Source organism: Oryctolagus cuniculus, chromosome 12 (assembly GCF_051225735.1).
Source record: "Oryctolagus cuniculus isolate XC-2025 breed Fujian yellow rabbit chromosome 12, ASM5122573v1, whole genome shotgun sequence".
NCBI classification, from domain to species: domain Eukaryota; kingdom Metazoa; phylum Chordata; class Mammalia; order Lagomorpha; family Leporidae; genus Oryctolagus; species Oryctolagus cuniculus.
Window position 1 is genome coordinate 58,448,741 of NC_142878.1, and position 19,712 is coordinate 58,468,452.

The 19,712-nt window shown below is 37.2% G+C and overlaps 1 protein-coding gene across 12 annotated transcripts in view; it reads right to left on the reverse strand.

The window, feature by feature from the left end:
* Nucleotides 1-19,712, reverse strand: part of DPH6 (diphthamine biosynthesis 6) — a 227,114-nt gene that overhangs the window by 82,009 nt on the left and 125,393 nt on the right. For 7 of the 12 annotated variants that reach the window (XM_089309407.1, XM_089309392.1, XM_089309396.1 and 4 more), the window contains one exon: nucleotides 14,729-15,443. The exons of the other annotated variants lie outside the window; for them this stretch is intronic. Coding sequence is in view for 4 of the 7 variants with exons in the window: in XM_089309392.1 (XP_089165518.1) it covers nucleotides 15,400-15,443 (44 nt within the window). In the remaining 3 variants the exon portion in view is untranslated. Of the gene's footprint in view, nucleotides 1-14,728; nucleotides 15,444-19,712 lie in introns of those variants that run through there. 12 annotated transcript variants of the gene reach the window in all.

Consider the following 19,712-nt stretch of genomic DNA (forward strand, 5'->3'; position numbering starts at 1 on the left):
GTTTTAATACGTAAAAGTCTCAGGTAAGATGGCATCAAATAGTCCATCACATCAATTAAGAAATATTTGTGATAAAATACTAACTACTTATATCTGCTTGGACAATACCATCATTAAATATTCTGATTAACACACAAATAGAACAAGACTAGGTGATTTAGCATTTCAGAAGTTTTCAATTAACTGTTACATATTTTTATAAATGATATTTTAGTGTAGCTGTCTGACACAGCCATATGTGTTATCATAGAAAGTTAACTGTTATAATAGCATGCTATATAATAGTCTTTTCTTAGTATTATAAATATGTAATTTAAAATATTTTTTATTTTTAAAGATTAGAAGTAGATAGAACTATTGGTTGAGATGAAGATAGAAAGATAGATATCAGAATTATATCATTTATTTCTTAGAAGGTTTTATATATACATGCACACACACATTCATGTATATGAGGATTTGTGGAAAGTGGGATTAAAAGGTAAGTTTTTTGGGGGGCAAAAATATGAAATTGATGTGTAGTTTTTTCATAATACACATTTCTCATGAACTTTTTGAAGACCCCTTTTATGCACAGATTCCAATGATTTTGCATTAAAATAAACTTATGTTTTAGTTCCATTTTTATATCAATTTTTAAAAATACCTCCATATAAATATACATATATACACACACACACACACACAGGTACATGTATGTATCCATATATGACATAAAAGACTTATATTGATATATGTAGAAATGAGTTTAGGATGGATAGAATCTTAGTCTAATAAAAATTCAACAAATATATTCATAACAGTATCCAATTGTTATAGACCTAACTTATTTTTAGAATATTCTTCATTAACTAGTGAAGAAGATGTACTAGCAATAAAATGAACAAAATCAGAATGTCTTTACTCTGCTGCTGTAATCTGTTACTTCCGTTTAGAAATTAAGCAAGTGGTGAATCTATTCAAAGTTGGGTAGCTGTATGACTGGCAGTATTCATATCTGAAACTCAAAGACAGATTATATCATATATACCCAGATTTTCATATTTAATTTTTCACATTTTTCTTAAACTGGAAATGGTAAGTAATTTACAATGAATTTTGGAACTTTTGATATTTGAGTTATAAATTTGGAAAATCTGTGCTTAAAGTACTTTGAATAAAGGTAGAATATATTCAAATCATAATTAACTATACTTGAAAGCCCATTAAGTAACTCTTTTTAAAATAAACCAATTATTTGAACAAAGTTCAAGTATGAGAATGTTATAATGTTATGTTAACTATAGAATATGAAGGGATAATACAAATTGCTTTTAACCTTTACTGTTCAGCATTCTTTTCTATGAAGGCTACTGCAATGAGTGATTTTAATTATGTCCATTATTAGCCAAATGAATGACAGAATAGCACAGTGTGAGGAAGCAGTAATTAACATGCTTTATCTTAGCTTATTTTGGACATTTATAAAAGAGAAACTAAAGGACTGGAACACAGAGGAATTGTCACAGGTGAGGATGTGTAGGAGTGCAATTCAGGAATTTGGAAGGCAGCACAATCAAAGCTCACGCTTTAATTAATATGGGCATATATTATCATTAACCCAAAGGATGAGACTTTATAGGTATACATTAGAAATCTGAAGAAAACATTTGTTAGTCCTCTGAGAGAGATGCAGAGGTTAAAAACCATCCAGGCTGCCAAAAACAGCATTAGCTATGAGAGACATATGCACTATGACTTTATCTGAAAGGCTAAAAGAGAAATCTGTGGATATGAAAAAAAAGAAAACCCCTGGAATTCCACAGAAACATGCCTCGATACACTGAGAACATCTTATAGCGTGACATTATTTTTCTGAATTATATACCAAAATGTACTGTCAGGGAAAGAAAGAATCTGAAAAATAAGAAGATAAAAGTTAACCTGAGGACTAAGCAACTAACATGAGTGCTTGGACTTAAACTGTTGAGCTTATCTTCCGATAATGAGGACAGCAGGTAAGAGGATGAGAAATAACAGAGACATATTAATTTAGTTTTTATGTTGACCTTCGCAGCATAGGACAGAGGGGAAACGACTATTCCAAGGGCACTTTCTGAGAAAATCAGTGGGGCAGTAGCAGGGAATAATCTCCTAGGAGGAAATAATAGAGCGACTTGAGGAATTCTGCAGCAATAAATCACCTCTGCCAGATGGTATTCAACCGAGAGTTTCTGAAGGAAATAAAGTGTGAAATGGCTGAGCTATAGATGAGGTTATGCAATGCATCCAGAAAACCAGCAACTATTTCCAAATACTACAATTTTGCTAATATGAAGCTTTTATTTGAAAGAAAAGCAATGAAATTAAGATTTATAGAATTAAAGACCAGAGGATCTTTTGGTGATAATGGAGAAACGGATAGAGTCTAATTAAGAATAGCTTCCTTCGACATCAGGATAAGGTTAACCTGCTAAGGTCAAATCACCCAGTGAGTCTATAAAGAGAACACTGTTTCTCTCCATCCTATTAAACTTATCTGGAAATGTCAATAAAATACTAGATAGAACTAAACCACTAAATGTAATTTATTTGGGAATTGCATGAAGCTTTTAACAAGGTCACATGAGACTGTTGGGGAAAATAAATAAGCACAGTCTTTAGGAGGAGAGGCCACAGGAGAAACTTCTGCCATTAATTGTAAAACTTGCTAGGCAATGAAAACAAAGTTTCAGGGACAATTTCTCTTTTCTTCTCTATCACTGGGTTACCACCTTCAAATAAAAAAAATTCCTACAGAAAAGTGGCAGAGTGATAGTAGGAAATGGAAATGAGCTCCCAAATCAAAAAAGAAAATAGAACATGGCCAATGGCTCAATAAGCATGTAACAGAGTTTTTATAAGTTTCTTGTAACTGTGCTCTGTGTACTTTATTTTAATGAAAAATATGAAGCAATAAAGTAATGAAGCTTTATTACTTCTGGTTCTTATGTATTCTTCATTGAGGGCTGTCTCTTTGAAAGTCATCCCCTTTGGATACTTACACAATAGTATGTTCTTGCATTTATTTTTTATCAAATTCTTTCCAAAATAATACCTGCCTTCATAGCCAATAGTATATCCTGAAATTATACAATAGAGGCAAATATTTATCCTTTAAGAGTCAAGTCAGAAGCCATCAGGGAGAGAAGTTTCTCTCCAAAAATGATCTTTCTATGGAGCTGTCCCAATTTTGCATCCTCCAATTCGCTTTTCTGTCTCAGCATGAAGGGAAAAGAACAAGGGACATGGGTATAAGTTTGAAGAAATCCACTCAAGGGCCTAGGGCAGGCTCCTTTGCCACTTGTTAGAAAGTTCTCATCTTAAACTAAGTATAACTTCCTCTTGTTCTTAGAATTGTCCTCTGAAGCCAGAGAAAGTACTAGCAGTCTTTCAAACATTGTGCTCATTGCTATAAAAATATATGTTCTCCTTGGCCCAGTAACCTGCTGGCTTCACTTCAGGCTAAATATAAAGCTCCTTTAAATAGTTCTCATTTGGCATTTTGCTTGTACTTTCAATGTTCTGGTCACTCGCCACACACTGAATATATTCTATTTATTCCTGTGCCCCTTTTTAATACAATCTTTCCCTCTGTTTTTTTTTTATTTAAATTTTTTTAATTTTTAAAATTAAATTTTAATTTTTAAAAAATTCCTCTTTGTAGCAAATATAGAAAAATATAGAAAGAAAAATATATTTTTCATGTTAGTACTTTCTTCAGATATCTGTTGCCAATACCTTTGGCATTTTTGTTTTCAAGTCTTCTTTTATGAATATGTTTTGCACAGACTTGATATCTAACAGTTTATACTGCCTTTCTCTTATATTACTATATATATATATATATAAAGTTCTTATATTAAAGCACTAGAGCAAAACACAATACTGCATATTAACATTATCTGTGCAGTCCCTCAGATAGCTGTAGCTACTTTGGCAGCCACAAAGTACTACTGACACGTATGACACACAATGTGTGAAAACGTTAAGACTTTTCTTTCAAGTGCCTGTGGTTAGCAATATCTTCTATTTCCTATAATGTGAGGTTGGTTTTAGGGACTGAAATTCAGAACTCTATATTTACCCCTATTACATTTCATCTTGTCAGACTTAGTCCCTGATTCCAGACTTAATAGGAATTACTATTCCAATGTTATTATTCAAAAGTATCAGTGCATTCCAACAGACTATGTGTCCCCTGCAAATTTAACCATCATGCCATTCAATTGCTCATTCAAATAGCTGTTCAAAACAGTGAAGAGTTCAATAAAGAAATAATGATGTCATACATCACTAGGGCTTTCCTATATGTTGATAAATACTTGATAATTACTTCATATGAAATTAACTTGTTTGATTAAGTTATTCATGTTATCTTATAATCCTTACACACATTCTTACATATTAAAGTACTTCAAAAGGTAAATATATATAGCCCTTGCCTACATTTAGGCTAAGCTAAGGTCTTTTTGCTTTTCACTTGTTGAACTTATTATTTACTGGAGCATTAAGCCCTTGACTGCAACATAAATTGAAGATACATTATCTCAAAAATGAGGGAAGAAGGGGTAAAGAGAGAGGGAGGGAGGGCAGGAGGAAGAGAAGGGGAGAGAAAGGGAATATCATTATATTCCCAGAACTGTATCTATGGACTGTATTGAACCCGCTAAAAAGTAAAAATAAATTAATTAATTAAATGGAAATAAAAAAGGTAATATAAAGTGGAATTAAAGTTAAGTTTAGGAACAGGTATTTAGCCTGGTGGTTAAGATGCCTACGTGTTATATCAGAGTGCTTCGGTTCAATTCCCAGTTCCACCTCTGATTCAGATTCTTCTTGCCAGTTCGTATCCTGTGGTATAGCAATACTGGCTAAAATACCTCGGTTCCTGCCACCATGTTGGAAGAGCTGGATTTGGTTACCAGCTTCTAGTTTCAGTTCCAGCCCAGCCATGGAACTGAGGAGTAAAACAGTAGATTAAGAACTCCTGTGTGTCTCACAGCCTCTCAAAAATTTTTTTTTCAGAGTTTAGGACCTTTAATTTGTCCTAAAGACATTCAACCAAAATTAGTGATACCACATTCTGATTTCTTTTACAACCCCCCCGTGCAAAAACAAAATCAAAAGTAGGAACAAAAAATCCTCTCTGTAGGAACAAAAAAATGAGTTTTGCACATGGGATGAAACACTATAAATTCCAAGCTTACAGATAAGGGTTAGTTGTATCACTCATCTCTTTAAAAGTTTATGTGAATATCCAATCAAAAACAATGGAATATGACCCTTGAAATGCTTTTATATGGATCATCAAATAAACATATGTCTGTGTTTTGATAGGTTAATTTTGGGGAATTTTTAAATTAAAAAAAAATTTTTTTTGACAGGCAGAGTGGACAGTGAGAGAGAGAGACAGAGAGAAAGGTCTTCCTTTGCCGTTGGTTCAACCTCCAATGGCCGCCGCGGCCAGCGCGCTGTGGCCGGCGCACCATGCCTATCCGAAGGCAGGAGCCAGGTGCTTCTCCTGGTCTCCCATGGGGTGCAGGGCCCAAGGACTTGGGCCATCCTCCACTGCACTACCTGGCCACAGCAGAGACCTGGCCTGGAAGAGGGGCAACTGGAACAGAATCCGGCGCCCCGACCAGGACTAGAACCCGGTGTGCCAGCGCTGCAAGGCGGAGGATTAGCCTACTGAGCCATGGCGCCAGCCAAATTTTTTAATTAAAAATTTTTTTTATTTATTATTTTTTTTTGACAGGCAGAGTGGACAGTGAGAGAGACAGAAAGGTCTTCCTTTTCCATTGGTTCACCTCCCAACGGCTGCTGCGGCCGGTACGCTGCAGCTGGCGCACTGCGCTGATCCGAAGCCAGGAGCCAGGTGCTTCTCCTGGTCTCCCATGTGGGTGCAGGGCCCAAGCACTTGGGCCATCCTCCACTGCACTCCCGGGTCACAGCAGAGCTAGACTGGAAGAGGAGCAACCAGGACATACCTGGCACCCCAACAGGGACTAGAACCTGGGGTGCCAGCACTGTAGGCAGAGGAGCAGCCTATTGAGCCACGGCGAGGGCCAGGGAATTTTTTTATTATAAATCATTCATTTATTCATTTAAATAAAGAGAACAGTATATCATATACACAGTTTAAAGAACATTAATAATACACCCTGTCCTCCCTCCCTCCTTCTGTACTCCCTCTTACTTCCCTTATTGTAATTTTAATTTTTGCGATAATGTGCTTTCAATTTAATATCAGAAGCTTAATCCATCACTAAAGAAATAATTCAACAAGTAGAAAGACCACTGCTCCTTGGTGGTACAGACAAGAGCTATAAAAAATAATCAAATATCAGGACATCAATTTCACTCAAAACATTACATTTTTGTACAATACATATTAGCTAACATACATAGGTTAAAACATTTGATATTTGTCTTTTTGGGATTGGCTTATTTCATTAAGTATAATGATATCCAATTGCATTAATTTTATGGCAAGACAGGATTATATTCTTTTTTTATGGTTAATATTCCATTGATTCTACACACACACACACACACACACACAGTTTTCTTTATCCAGTCACTGGTTAATGGACATAAGGGTTGATTAAAAATCTTAACTAATGTGAATTGAGCTAGATATTGAGAATTGAGCTAGAATTGAGAAGATAACTCTTCTCTATGTTGATTTCTTACCCTTTACCCTTTGGGTAAATTCGCAGAAGTGAGATGAATGGGTCATATGGCTGATCAATTTTCAGATTTTTTTTAGCAATCACCATAATGTATTCCATAATAGTTGTACTAGTTCACATGCACACAATAAATGTATTAGGGAAACTTTTTTTCTCAACATACTCTTCATCAGTTGGGATTTTTGGACGATTGTCATCTCATTGTGGTTTTTATTTGCATCTCCCTGGTGGCTAGTGTTCATGAGCATCTTTAAATGTATCTATTAGCCATCTGTATTTCACCCCTCCAAAACGTCTGTTCATATCCTTAGCCCGTATCTTAACTGTATTGTTTTGTTGTTGTTGAGTTTTCTTGAATTCCTTATACATTTTGTGATTTAATGCTTTATCAAATGTATAGTTTACAAATATCTTCTAAGCTACCAGTGGCATCTTCATTTTATTGAGTGTTTCTTTTGTTATGCAGAAGCTTCTTAGCTTGATGTAATCCCATTATTTGCTTTTATTGCCTGTGTTTTAGGGATATTATCCAAAAAGCCCTAGTCTATGCCAATGTCTTAAAATGCATCCCCTCTGTTTTCTTCTAGTAATTTCATGGTTTCAACCCTTAGGTTTAGACCCTTGACCTATTGTGAGTTGATCCTTGCTTAGGGTGTAAGATAGGGGTCTTGTTTCACACTTCTACATGTGGAGATCCAATTTTTCCAACACCGTTTGTTGAAGAGAGTGTACTTTCTTCAAGGCAAAGATAGATTTAAGCTCGTTGATCAAATATTATTTGTCTTTAGATGGGTGCATTAATTTCTATGATTTCTAATCTGTTCTGCTGGTGCACATGTCTACTTTTGTGCCAGTACAAGGCTGTTTTGATTGTAACTACCCTGCAATATGTCTTGAAATCTGGCATCACAATGCCTCAAGCTTTGTTTTTGTTGTTTCAAATTGCTTTAGATATTCAGGTTCTCTTGTGATTCCATATGAATTTTAAGATCTTTTCTAGACCTGAGAAGAATGTTCTTGATACTTTGACTGAGATCACATTAAATCTTTAAATTGCTCTAGGTAGTATGGACATTTAGATTATATTAATTCTTTCAACCTATGAGCATGGGAATTTTCCCATTTTTTCTATTTCTTTACTTAATATCTTGTGATTTTCATTGTAGAAATCTTTCATGTCATTGGTTATTTATCCCAAGGCATTACTTTTTTTGTGGCTGTTGTGAATAGGGCTGTTTTTCAAGTTCTTTCTAGCCATAGCACTGTTAGTATATTAAAAAAGCTACTGATTTTGTGTAGTGATTTTGTGTCCCGTAACTTTGTCACACCCTCTTATGAGTTCCAATAATTTCATAGTGGAGTCTTTTGGTACCCATATGTATAGGATCATGTCATCTGCAGAGATTTTGACTTCCTCCTTTCCCTTTTGTATCCCTTTGATTCCTTTTTCTTGCCTAATGACTCTGGCTAAAACTTCCAGAACTATATTGAATAGTAATGATGAGAGTCGGGTCTAGTCTGGATCTTAGTGGAAATGCTTCCAGCTTTTCTCCATTCAATACAAAGCTGGCTGTGGGTTTGTCAGATTGCCCTGATTGTGTTGAGGTATGTTCCTTCTACATTTAATTTGCATAAGGTTTTTAACATGAAAGGATATTGTATTTTATCTCATCTTTTGATGCATCTATTGAGATAATCATATGGTTTTTAGTCATTGTTTTGTTACTGTGATGCATGACATTTGTTGCTTTGCATATGAAGAACTATGATGCATCCCAGGGATAAATCCTTTTTGGTCCAGGTGGATGATCTTTTCATTGTCATTGTATTTGATTGGCTAGTATTTTTTTCAGTATTTTTGTATCTATATCAATCAGAAATATTGGTCTATAGTTCTCTTTCATTGTTGCATCTCTTTCTACTTTTGGAATTAAGGAGATGATGTCCTCATAGAAGGTTTTGAATAGTGTAAGAACTGGGATTAGTTCTTTAAATGTTTGGTAGAATTCAGCAGTGAATTCATCCTGTCCTGGTCCTTGTTAGGAGTGTCTTTATTACTAATTTAGTTTCCACATTGGTTATTAGTTGATTTAAGTTTTCTATGTCTTTGTGCCTCAATTTTATAAACTGTATGTGTCCAGAAATCTATCCATTTCTTTAGATTTTCAAGTTTTTTGGCATATGGTTGTTTGTAATAATTCCTGATGATATTTTTATTTCTGTGGTATCTGTTGTAACAGCTTTTTCGTCTATGATCTGCTATTTATTCAAGAGCATGTTATTCAGTCTTCATTTGTTTGCATATTTTCTATCATTTCTTAAGTTGTTAGTATATGCATTGGGTGCACATACATTTACTATAGTCACATCTTCTTGTTGAATTGATCACTTAATCATTATAAAATGCCCTCTTTTTTGTTTTTGTCTTAAAGTCTATTTGGGCTGACCTTGGGATGGTCACTGCTGCTCATTTTCGATTATGGTTTGTATGTAATAGCTTTTTCCATCGTTTCACTTTCAGTCTGTGTGTATCTTTGTTGGTTTGGTTTGTTTCTTGTAGGTAGCTTATACATGGGCCTTATTTTTTAATCCATTCAGCCAATCTGTGTCTTTAATTAGAGAATTTAGGCTATTTACATTCAAGGTTATTATTTGTAAGTAATGTCTTGGTCCAGCTAATTTCCCTTAAATATTCCTATTGTTTGTTTTGGCTTTCCCTTGTGATTTTACTAGTAGGTTTTCTGCTTCAACATTCTTCATGATACTGATTATCTTTCTATGTTTCTCTGTGTAGCACATTCTTAAGTAGAATTTGTAAGACTGGTCAGGTGGTGACAAATTCTTTCAATTTTGGCCTGCACTGCGACTCAATAGGCTAATCCTCTGCCTGTGGCACCGGCACACCAGGTTCTAGTCCCTTGTCGCTCCTCTTTCTGTCCAGCTCTCTGCTGTGGCCCGGGAGTGCAGTGGAGGATGGCCGAAGTGCTTGGGCCCTGCACCCGCATGGGAGACCAGGAGAAGCACCTGGATCCTGGCTTCAGATCAGCGTGGTACGCCAGCCATTGCAGGGTGAACCAACAGAAAAGGAAGACCTTTCTCTCTGTCTCTCTATCTCACTGTCCACTCTGCCTGTCAAAAAAAAATTCTTTCAATTTTTGTTTATTTGGAAAGTATTAACTCTACTTTCATTGACAAATGAATTTGGCTGTGTAGAGTATTCTAGATTGACAGTTTTTTTTTTTTTCTTTTAGGACTTGAACTATGTTTCTCCATTCTCTCCTAGCCTGCAAGGTTTCTGATGATAAATCTGTCAATCTAATTTGTGATCATTTAAAGGTAATCAGGCATTTCTCTCTAACACATTTTAGATTCTTTTATGTTTCACTTTTAAAAGTTTGATTGTAATGTGTCGTGGTGAAGATCTTTTATAATCATGACTATTAGGGGCTCTATGTGCTTTTTGTACTTGGATGTTCAGATCTTTATCCAAATTAGGAAAATTTTCTGCTATTATTTCCCTGAATGAATCTTCTAAGCCATTCAGTATTTCTAGACCTTCAAGAACTCTTAAGACACTTAACTTTGGTCATTTGATTTTATCCCATAAATCTTGAACGCTGATTCCAGTTTACCAATTGTTTCTCTTTTTTTGTCTGAGAGATTTCCAAAAATTTTTCTTGTAGATCAAATATTCTTTATTTTGCCTCAATGTTTCATTAATATCTCTATCTCCTGGTAGAATTTCTCATCCATGTAATGTATGGATTTCTTTAACTCATGTATTTGCTTCTCTGTGGTTTTGAGTAATCTTATGATCATTCTCTTAAATTCCTTTTGTGCTATTTCATTGATTCTTTCATCTTCACCTTCTAATATTGAAGTGTTGGGCTCTTTTGGGGAGTTAAATTGTCTTCCTTATTCATGTTTCCTGTATTTCTATGCTTATTTTTATACATTTGTGAAAAAATTGTTGGTTTTCTCCTCTGAGGGCTTTGTTTTTTGAAAAGTGCCTCTATGGCTTAGTGGAATGCCTGCTCCTTCAGCAGATATCCAGAGGTGTATGTTGGTGGGGCCACGGAGTTCTGGCCAGTGCTTGCTGTTGGGGCAAGAGTCCAGAGTGATAACCAAATTGGGCATAGTAGATCTCCTCTATCATCAGCAGAACGGAGGCCATGATTATACCTGCTGTTGTGTTTTGTCTCAGCCCTTCTCTGCCAATTAAGCCAACTGTCCAGTGTGAACCCACATCTGCTCAGGCTCTCAAACAACCCAAAGGATCTCTGTGCTCCTTAGTTTGAGTAAGGAGCTCTCAGTGATTATCCTCCACAGCACTCTGGGAATTCTTAGCTTCTGGAGCTGGACCCAGTGATTTCCCAAAGACTCATATATACCTACCCCTTGCCAATTCACCAGACTGACCTCAAAGTCAGTGGGGACCATGGATTTATCTCTGAAAAATTCTATCAGTGTCATGCAGACCTCAAGAGCCTCCAGTCTCCTTATTAAGATGCTGCTTCCCTCCTGTTGGTTACCAGGTGCTTTGTCCAAAAGGTTAGGTGGACACCCTGCCCCCCACCAGCTCTTCAGGTTGGTTTCAAAGACAGTGGGGATCACGAAGTTCTTCCTCAGACAATATCACCAGTGTTGTGCTGGTTGCTTTAGGTTCCTCTTATCACTCTGACAAGATGGCATTACCATTAGCCACCGGGTGTGCGAGTCACTGGCAGTGTCCTGCTAGCTACTGAATTGTTGGACAGTCCCCCGCTGCTCCACAGAGTCTGCAGACTTTCCACTGAAAACTTCTCTCCAACTGTCCCCTGAGAATGTGGTTCCTCCTCTTTTCTTCTGGTATTGTCCTGTGGTCAATATCAGCATGTTTTTCCTTATTCAGCCATATTTAATCTCAAAGATTGGTGAAAAATGTCTTGAAATCATAAATATGCAAATTTCTTTAAAAGGTTCAGATAATATTATGGAAAAACTGTTTGTGGATTTCAAAACTTTCGTACCAAAATAAACTGATCTTTTAATTCCATTTTCCATGAACTTATTTTTATTTCATCTTGACACTCCAGATAATACAGAAAAGTAGAGTTTAGTGATCATACAAATATTTAACAAATTTGAGCATTTTTCCACATTTGCTTCTTTATAAACATTTAATATCTAAACTCTCTCATAGGTAAATTAAATCACATTTTAAATATCAACAGAATTCAATACTAGATTATTTATGTGAAGTAAGAAAGCTATTCCAAATATGTATAATACTCTAGTGATGCTTTTTTCTCTGTTATTTTAGTATATTGTTATCATGAATTACGGTTGCAAAATCACAATGATGATTGAGTTGGTATTGGATCCTTGGAAATTGTAAACAGAAGAGCCAAACTTAGATTGTAAGAAAGAAAAAGATGCAAATGTTAGTTTCCTAATGTGGATATGAGTCTTAGAGCATGTTAATCTTATTAATTTGTCAAAAATGAAGTAGAAAAGAAGTAATCAAAAACAATATTTACCTATTCAAATACATGCTGTTTAAGTGAATCATGAAATTTTTCAGTGAAAGAAAACCGAATGAATGGAGAAAAAAGGAAAGTAGTTTGATGTCCTGTTAATGTTAATGAATGAAGAACACAGATCTAATACTTTAATAATATCTACAGAATTGATTTTTCCTGATTGGAATCTATTATTGTAGATGCATTTATTGCTACTTGGAACATAAAATACCTACAGTTATTTACCTAAAAGACAAATAAGCAATGAATACTTTAACTTTTTTGCTACTTCATACATTAAACAACCTGATACCAACAAAAATAAAATGTAATTACTTAAGCACAGCCGAATGACCCCAGAGCATTCAGGCTCCATTGAATTTGCTTACATCTAATTACTCCTGCTCAAGGCAGGTGAGAAATTTATTCGGATAAGATTTTTTTTTAACCTGTAGCCAAAAATGAAATGAAATAAAATCAGTGATTTTCAATCTAATTATACTCTAAAATTATTTGTGACATTTTAAGATTATAAAGCTGGGTTTAGTGTAATAACCATTATACTTATGATTTTAACTGCTTAATACAAACATTTCCTTTTAGAAAAATCACTCAGTCATCATCAATGTCAACAGTGAATATATTTCTAGTATACTTCAAGTTAAATATTTTAAGCTCAGTTTAAAACATTGTTAGGTAGAGTTGTAATACTACCCCACCTTCCTAAAATATATAGATGTATCTCATCTGTAACACCTTTAACAAAGTAAATAAAAATGTGAGATTAGCAAGTGCAACCTAGGAAGTCAAAAAGCCTCAATATTTAACTACAGTTTAGACACTTTTATGAACCTTTCAAAAAAATAACAGGCCGGCGCCGTGGCTCAATAGGCTAATCCTCCACCTTGCGGCGCCGGCACACCGGGTTCTAGTCCCGGTCGGGGCGCCGGATTCTGTCCCGGTTGCCCCTCTTCCAGGCCAGCTCTCTGCTATGGCCAGGGAGTGCAGTGGAGGATGGCCCAGGTGCTTGGGCCCTGCACCCCATGGGAGACCAGGAAAAGCACCTGGCTCCTGGCTCCTGCCAGGATCAGCGCGGTGCGCCGGCTGCAGCGGCGGCCATTGGAGGGTGAACCAACGGCAAAAAGGAAGACCTTTCTCTCTGTCTCTCTCTCTCACTGTCCACTCTGCCTGTCAAAAAAAAAAAAAAAAAAAAAAAAAAAATAACAGAGAATCTCCCAGTTCTAGCTCCAGTGAAAACCACAGGCTTTACTTTTCTTCTCTAGATGCCAATTGTTGTGGGTGAAAATTCCAATGGTTTTCAAGAATGGGGAAAAGAACACAAGGTATGGCATTTATACTGCACCACAGTTACATGAACGCAACACTCAAGCTTCTTCTTTACCAAGCAGGAAAATGAAAAACAGCAAATCAAGGTTATGAGAAAAGCTTAACCAATCAGTTTACTTAGTTACAAATATCACATAATTGCAAAAGTTACTTATAATTATTGCTATTATTTATTATTAATTATTGCTTGTCTAGAAATAATAGTGCATATAACATCTTAAACTACTCAAAAATATATCATGCATATGGTCTCACTTCAGTACTTACATGTTTAATAGAATAAATACTAACACATAGGAAAGTGGAGGCAATAAAATGGGATTAAGTGAATTCTGTAGGTTACAAGACTAAGAATACAAAGTGAAGCGTTAAAATTACCGGTATTGTCTTTGGGCTGTTAATATTGCTGATGATCTAGTGAAGCCATAATAAAATAAAAAAGTGCTAGGTAAGCTAAGCTGTATAATCAGCAATATGCCACAGACTACAAAGCCCCAGATTAATATAAAATATCTTTTTCTTATAATAATCAGAGGAAAACAATTAGAGGAATGCATTTTTTGGACCAGCATTTTGATACTAGGCATACTCTGAGAAGTCTAAGAGATATCACAGCAGATTATTCTAACAAGGACAGAATGGTCCTTAATCTCGACTGTCCTTTAGAATGAATTACTTGGTAACCTTTTTTTTTTTTTAAATTTTTTTGACAGGCAGAGTAGACAGTGAGAAAGAGAGACAGAGAGAAAGGTCTTCCTTTGCTGTTGGTTCACCCTCCAATGGCCGCCGCGGCCAGCGCACCGCGCCTATCTGAAGGCAGGAGCCAGGTACTTATCCTGGTCTCCCATGGGGTGCAGGGCCCAAGCACTTGGGCCATCCTCCACTGGACTCCCTGGCCACAGCAGAGAGCTGGCCTGGAAGAGGGGCAACTGGGACAGAATCCGGCGCCCCGACCGGGACTAGAACCCGGTGTGCCGGTGCCACAAGGCGGAGGATTAGCCTAGTGAGCCGCGGCACCGGCCTACTTGGTAACCTTAACAAATTCCAACACCATGCTCCACTCCAGAACATCCAATCATTGGCATTGGAAACTAGTTTCACAATTACTGAGATCATCTGTTGTGCCATGAAAAATAGCCATAAAATATGTAAATAAATGAGCATGGCTGTGTTCCAATAAAACTTTATTTCCATATTCAGCTGGCAACAATATAGAAGGAAAATGCAATGAAAGGTTTCAATAATCCCATTATTAATATCAAAATAATGATTATTTTTGAATGAGTTAAGTAATGATCAGTTGTGAGAAACAACACAAAATACATTCCCAGGAGAATGGGCAACTAGTTACATGACTCTGCCACAAAAATATTTCTGTATCATGGGGGCGGAGCCAAGATGGAGGAATAGTGAGGGCGCGCGCCGATAGTCCGGGAAAATTTAGTTTAATAAAAGGGGAGTTACGGTAGCCTCAGAAAAAAGAACCAGGAAAATATTGCAGAGGAAACCCTTCTGGATCGAGTGACCGTGAATCGGAGGACCTACTGGGAGAACAAGGTCGCCCACCGCGCGGAAGCCGAGCCGCGGAACCGAGCCGCAGGGTCTGCGCGACAGTGCTCGAAGGGGAGTGCGTGCCACACAGACAACAGCGGGGAGGCTTGGGAAGTCCAGGGCTCCGAGTCCACACATCGGCGCTGGAAGGGGAGCGGACCTGCGTGGAGAGCGTGGGAGCCCACAATTCGGGACACCAGCGGCAGACTCAACACACCAGCGCTGGAACGCGAGGTGAGCCAAACCTCAATAGCTCGAGACACCGGCAGGCAAGCGGAGAGAGGAGACTAGAGGGAATGACCCCCGGTGGGGGGGAAGTTCACCAGGCTAGCTGGAAGAGAGAGAGAGGAAAAAAAAAAAAAGGTGACTGGTACAGACATGGGTTTCTCTCTCTCCGCTCACCTCTCAAGGGCGAGCAAGACAAAGAGCAGGCGCCATCTTGGACATACGTCATAAGCAGAGCGACCTCAGGTCTGCACCGGCCCTGAGCCTAGCGGAAAAACCTGACTCTGGGCGGGGCGAATTAACAGGAGATTAGGACCTAGTAAATTTGTGGTGCTACTGAATTGAGACTGTGAAAAAAGAGACAGTGGGGGAGAGAACTCACGGAATTCACGTGAGCACTCTCCAGAGACGCTACAATTCCGTAACTTTGGCAACCCAGTGGGAGACTGAAGGAGAATTTGAGCCCACTCTGAGGGCTGAACAGATTCCCTGTGTGGTCCTTGAGAAAGAGCTTCCAATCTCTGGCTCCTGTGGGTATATCATTTGCCTGCTAACTACCTCCAACTTCGTTCAGCTGTGCAGAATAACTTCCCTTCAAAAAAAAAGAAAGAGAGAGAGAGAGAGAGAGAGAGAGGTTTACCACGCCTAACCTGGGAGTGTCACCTTTGGCACACCAAACAGAGCTCTCAGGCCACACCCATCTCAAGCCCTAAGGCTCCATCAAAAACAGATAGTCCACTTAATCTAGAGTCATAGTATAACAAGAAAAAGCACCACAGTGAAGAAACCAAATATCTCCAATATGCCAAATAACAAACGCAAAAACCAAGGTAATAAAAACAAGGAAGTCACCATGACGCCCTCAAATGAAAAAGACACCCAATTCAAGATTATGAAGATGATGACATAGAAGAAATGCAAGAAGCAGATCTCAAAAAATTGATAAGAACATTAAGAAGTTCTCAAAAACAAATTCTTGAACTACAGAAATCCTTAATGGACAAGATAGAAAATCTCTCTCATGAAAATGAAATATTAAGAAGGAATCAAAATGAAACGAAACAACTAGTACAACAAGAAACTGTGATAGTGATGAGAAATCATAATGAAATGAAGAATTCAATAGATCAAATGAAAAACACAATAGAGAGCCTTACAAACAGAATGGGTGAAGCAGAAGAGAGAATATCAGACTTAGAAGACAGAGAACAGGAAAGGACACAGTCAGACCAAAGAAAAGAAGAGGAAATTAGAAATCTAAAACATATTGTCGGGAATCTTCAGGATACTATTAAAAAACCCAACATTCGGGTTCTAGGAGTTCCTGAAGGCATGGAGAGGGAGAAAGGATTAGAAGGCCTTTTTAGTGAGATATTAGCAGAAAATTTCCCAGGTTTGGAGAAGGACAGAGAAATCCTAGTACAGGAAGCTCACAGAACCCCTAATAAACACAACCAAAAGAGATCCTCACCACGACACGTTGTAATTAAACTCTCCACAGTGAAACATAAAGAAAAGATCCTAAAACGTGCAAGAGAGAAACGTCAGATTACTCTCAGAGGATCTCCAATCAGACTCACAGCTGACTTCTCATCAGAAACTCTACAAGCTAGGAGGGAATGGCGAGATATAGCCCAGGTACTAAGAGAGAACAACTGCCAGCCCAGAATATTATATCCTGCAAAGCTATCATTTGTGAATGAAGGTGAAATAAAGACTTTTCATAGCAAACAGAAATTGAAAGAATTTGTTGCCACTCGTCCAGCCCTGCAAAAGATGCTTAAAGATGTGTTACACACAGAAACACAGAAACACGATCATCAATATGAAAGAAGGTAAAGGAAGGAAACCAAGGAAGGAAACCTCACAGCAAAAGATTACAGGGAATTCAAAGCATATATTAGAACTTATCTTTGGCAAATGGCAGGGCAAAGTTACCACTTATCATTAGTCACATTGAACGTTAATGGCCTGAACTGTCCAGTTAAAAGACACCGATTGGCTGATTGGGTTAAGGAACAAAACCCATCTATTTGCTGCTTACAAGAAACACATCTTTCCAACAAAGATCCATACAGACTGAAAGTGAAAGGCTGGAAAAAGATATACCATGCCAACAGATAATGAAAAAAGAGCGGGCGTAGCCATCTTAATATCAGACAACATAAACTTTACCACAAAAACCGTTAAGAGAGACAAAGAGGGACACTACATAATGATTAAGGGATCAATTCAACAGGAAGATATAACAATTATCAATGTATATGCACCTAACTACAGGGCACCGGTTTATCTAAAAGATTTGTTAACGGACTTAAAGGGAGACTTAGACCCCAATACAATAGTACTGGGGGACTTCAATACTCCACTCTCAGAAATAGACAGATCAATAGGACAGAAGATCAACAAGGAGACAGTAGATTTAAACGACACTATAGCCCAAATGGATCTAACAGATATCTACAGAACTTTTCATCCTACACATAAAGAATTTACATTCTTCTCAGCAGTATCTGGAACCTTCTCTAGGATTGACCACATACTAGGCCATAAAGCAAGTCTCAGCAAATTCAAAAGAATTAGAATCATACCATGCAGCTTCTCAGACCATAAAGGAATGAAGTTGGAAATTAGCAACTCAGGAATCCCTAGAGCAAATGCAAACACATGGAGATTGAACAACATGCTCCTGAATGAACAATGGGTCATAGAAGAAATTAAAAGAGAAATCAAAATTTTTCTGGAAGTAAATGAGGATAACAGCACAACATACCAAAACTTATGGGATACAGCAAAAGCAGTGTTAAGAGGAAAGTTTATATCAATAGGTGCCTACATCAAGAAATGGAAAGGCACCAAATAGATGAGCTTTCAATTCACCTCAAGGATCTAGAAAACCTACAGCAAACCAGACCCAAATCTAGTAGGAGAAGAGAAATAATTAAAATCAGAGAAGAAATCAACAGGATTGAATCAAGAAAAACATTCCAAAAAATCAGCCAAACGAGGAGCTGGTTTTTTGAAAAAATAAACAAAATTGACACCCCATTGGCCCAACTAACTAAAAAAAGAAGAGAAAAGACCCAAATCAATAAAATCAGAGATGAAAAAGGAAATGTAACAACAGACACCACAGAAATAAAAAGAATCATCAGAAATTACTACAAGGACTTGTATGCCAGCAAACAGGGAAACCTATCAAAAATGGATAGATTCCTGGACACATGCAACCTACCTAAATTGAACCAGGAAGACCTAGAAAACCTAAACAGACCCATAACTGAGACAGAAATTGAAACAGTAATAAAGGCCCTCCCAACAAAGAAAAGCCCAGGACCAGATGGATTCACTGCTGAATTCTACCAGACATTTAAAGAAGAACTAACTCCAATTCTTCTCAAACTATTCAGAACAATCGAAGAAGAGGGAATCCTCCCAAATTCTTTCTATGAAGCCAGCATCACCTTAATTCCTAAGCCGGAAAAAGATGCAGCACTGAAAGAGAATTACAGACCAATATCCCTGATGAACATAGATGCAAAAATCCTCAATAAAATTCTCGCCAATAGAATGCAACAACACATCAGAAAGATCATCCACCCAGACCAAGTGGGATTTATCCCTAGTATGCAGGGATGGTTCAATGTTTGCAAAACAATCAATGTGATACACCACATTAACAGACTGCAGAAGAAAAACCATATGATTATCTCAATAGATGCAGAGAAAGCATTTGATAAAATACAACACCCGTTCATGATGAAAACTCTAAGCAAACTGGGTTTGGAAGGAACATTCCTCAATACAATCAAAGCAATCTATGAAAAACCCACGGCCAACATCCTATTGAATGGGGAAAAGTTGGAAGCATTTCGACTGAGATCTGGTACCAGACAGGGATGTCCACTCTCACCACTGCTATTCAATATAGTTCTGGAGGTTCTAGCCAGAGCTATTAGGCAAGAAAAAGAAATTAAAGGGATACAAATTGGGAAGGAAGAACTCAAACTATCCCTCTTTGCAGATGACATGATTCTTTATTTAGGGGACCCAAAGAACTCTACTAAGAGACTATTGGAACTCATAGAAGATTTTGGCAAAGTAGCAGGGTATAAAATCAATGCACAAAAATCAACAGCGTTTGTATACACAGACAATGCCATGGCTGAGGAAGAACTTCTAAGATCAATCCCAATCACAATAGCTACAAAAACAATCAAATACCTTGGAATAAACTTAACCAAAGACGTTCAAGATCTCTATGATGAAAATTACAAAACCTTAAAGAAAGAAATAGAAGAGGATACCAAGAAATGGAAAAATCTTCCATGCTCATGGATTGGAAGAATCAATATCATCAAAATGTCCATTTTCC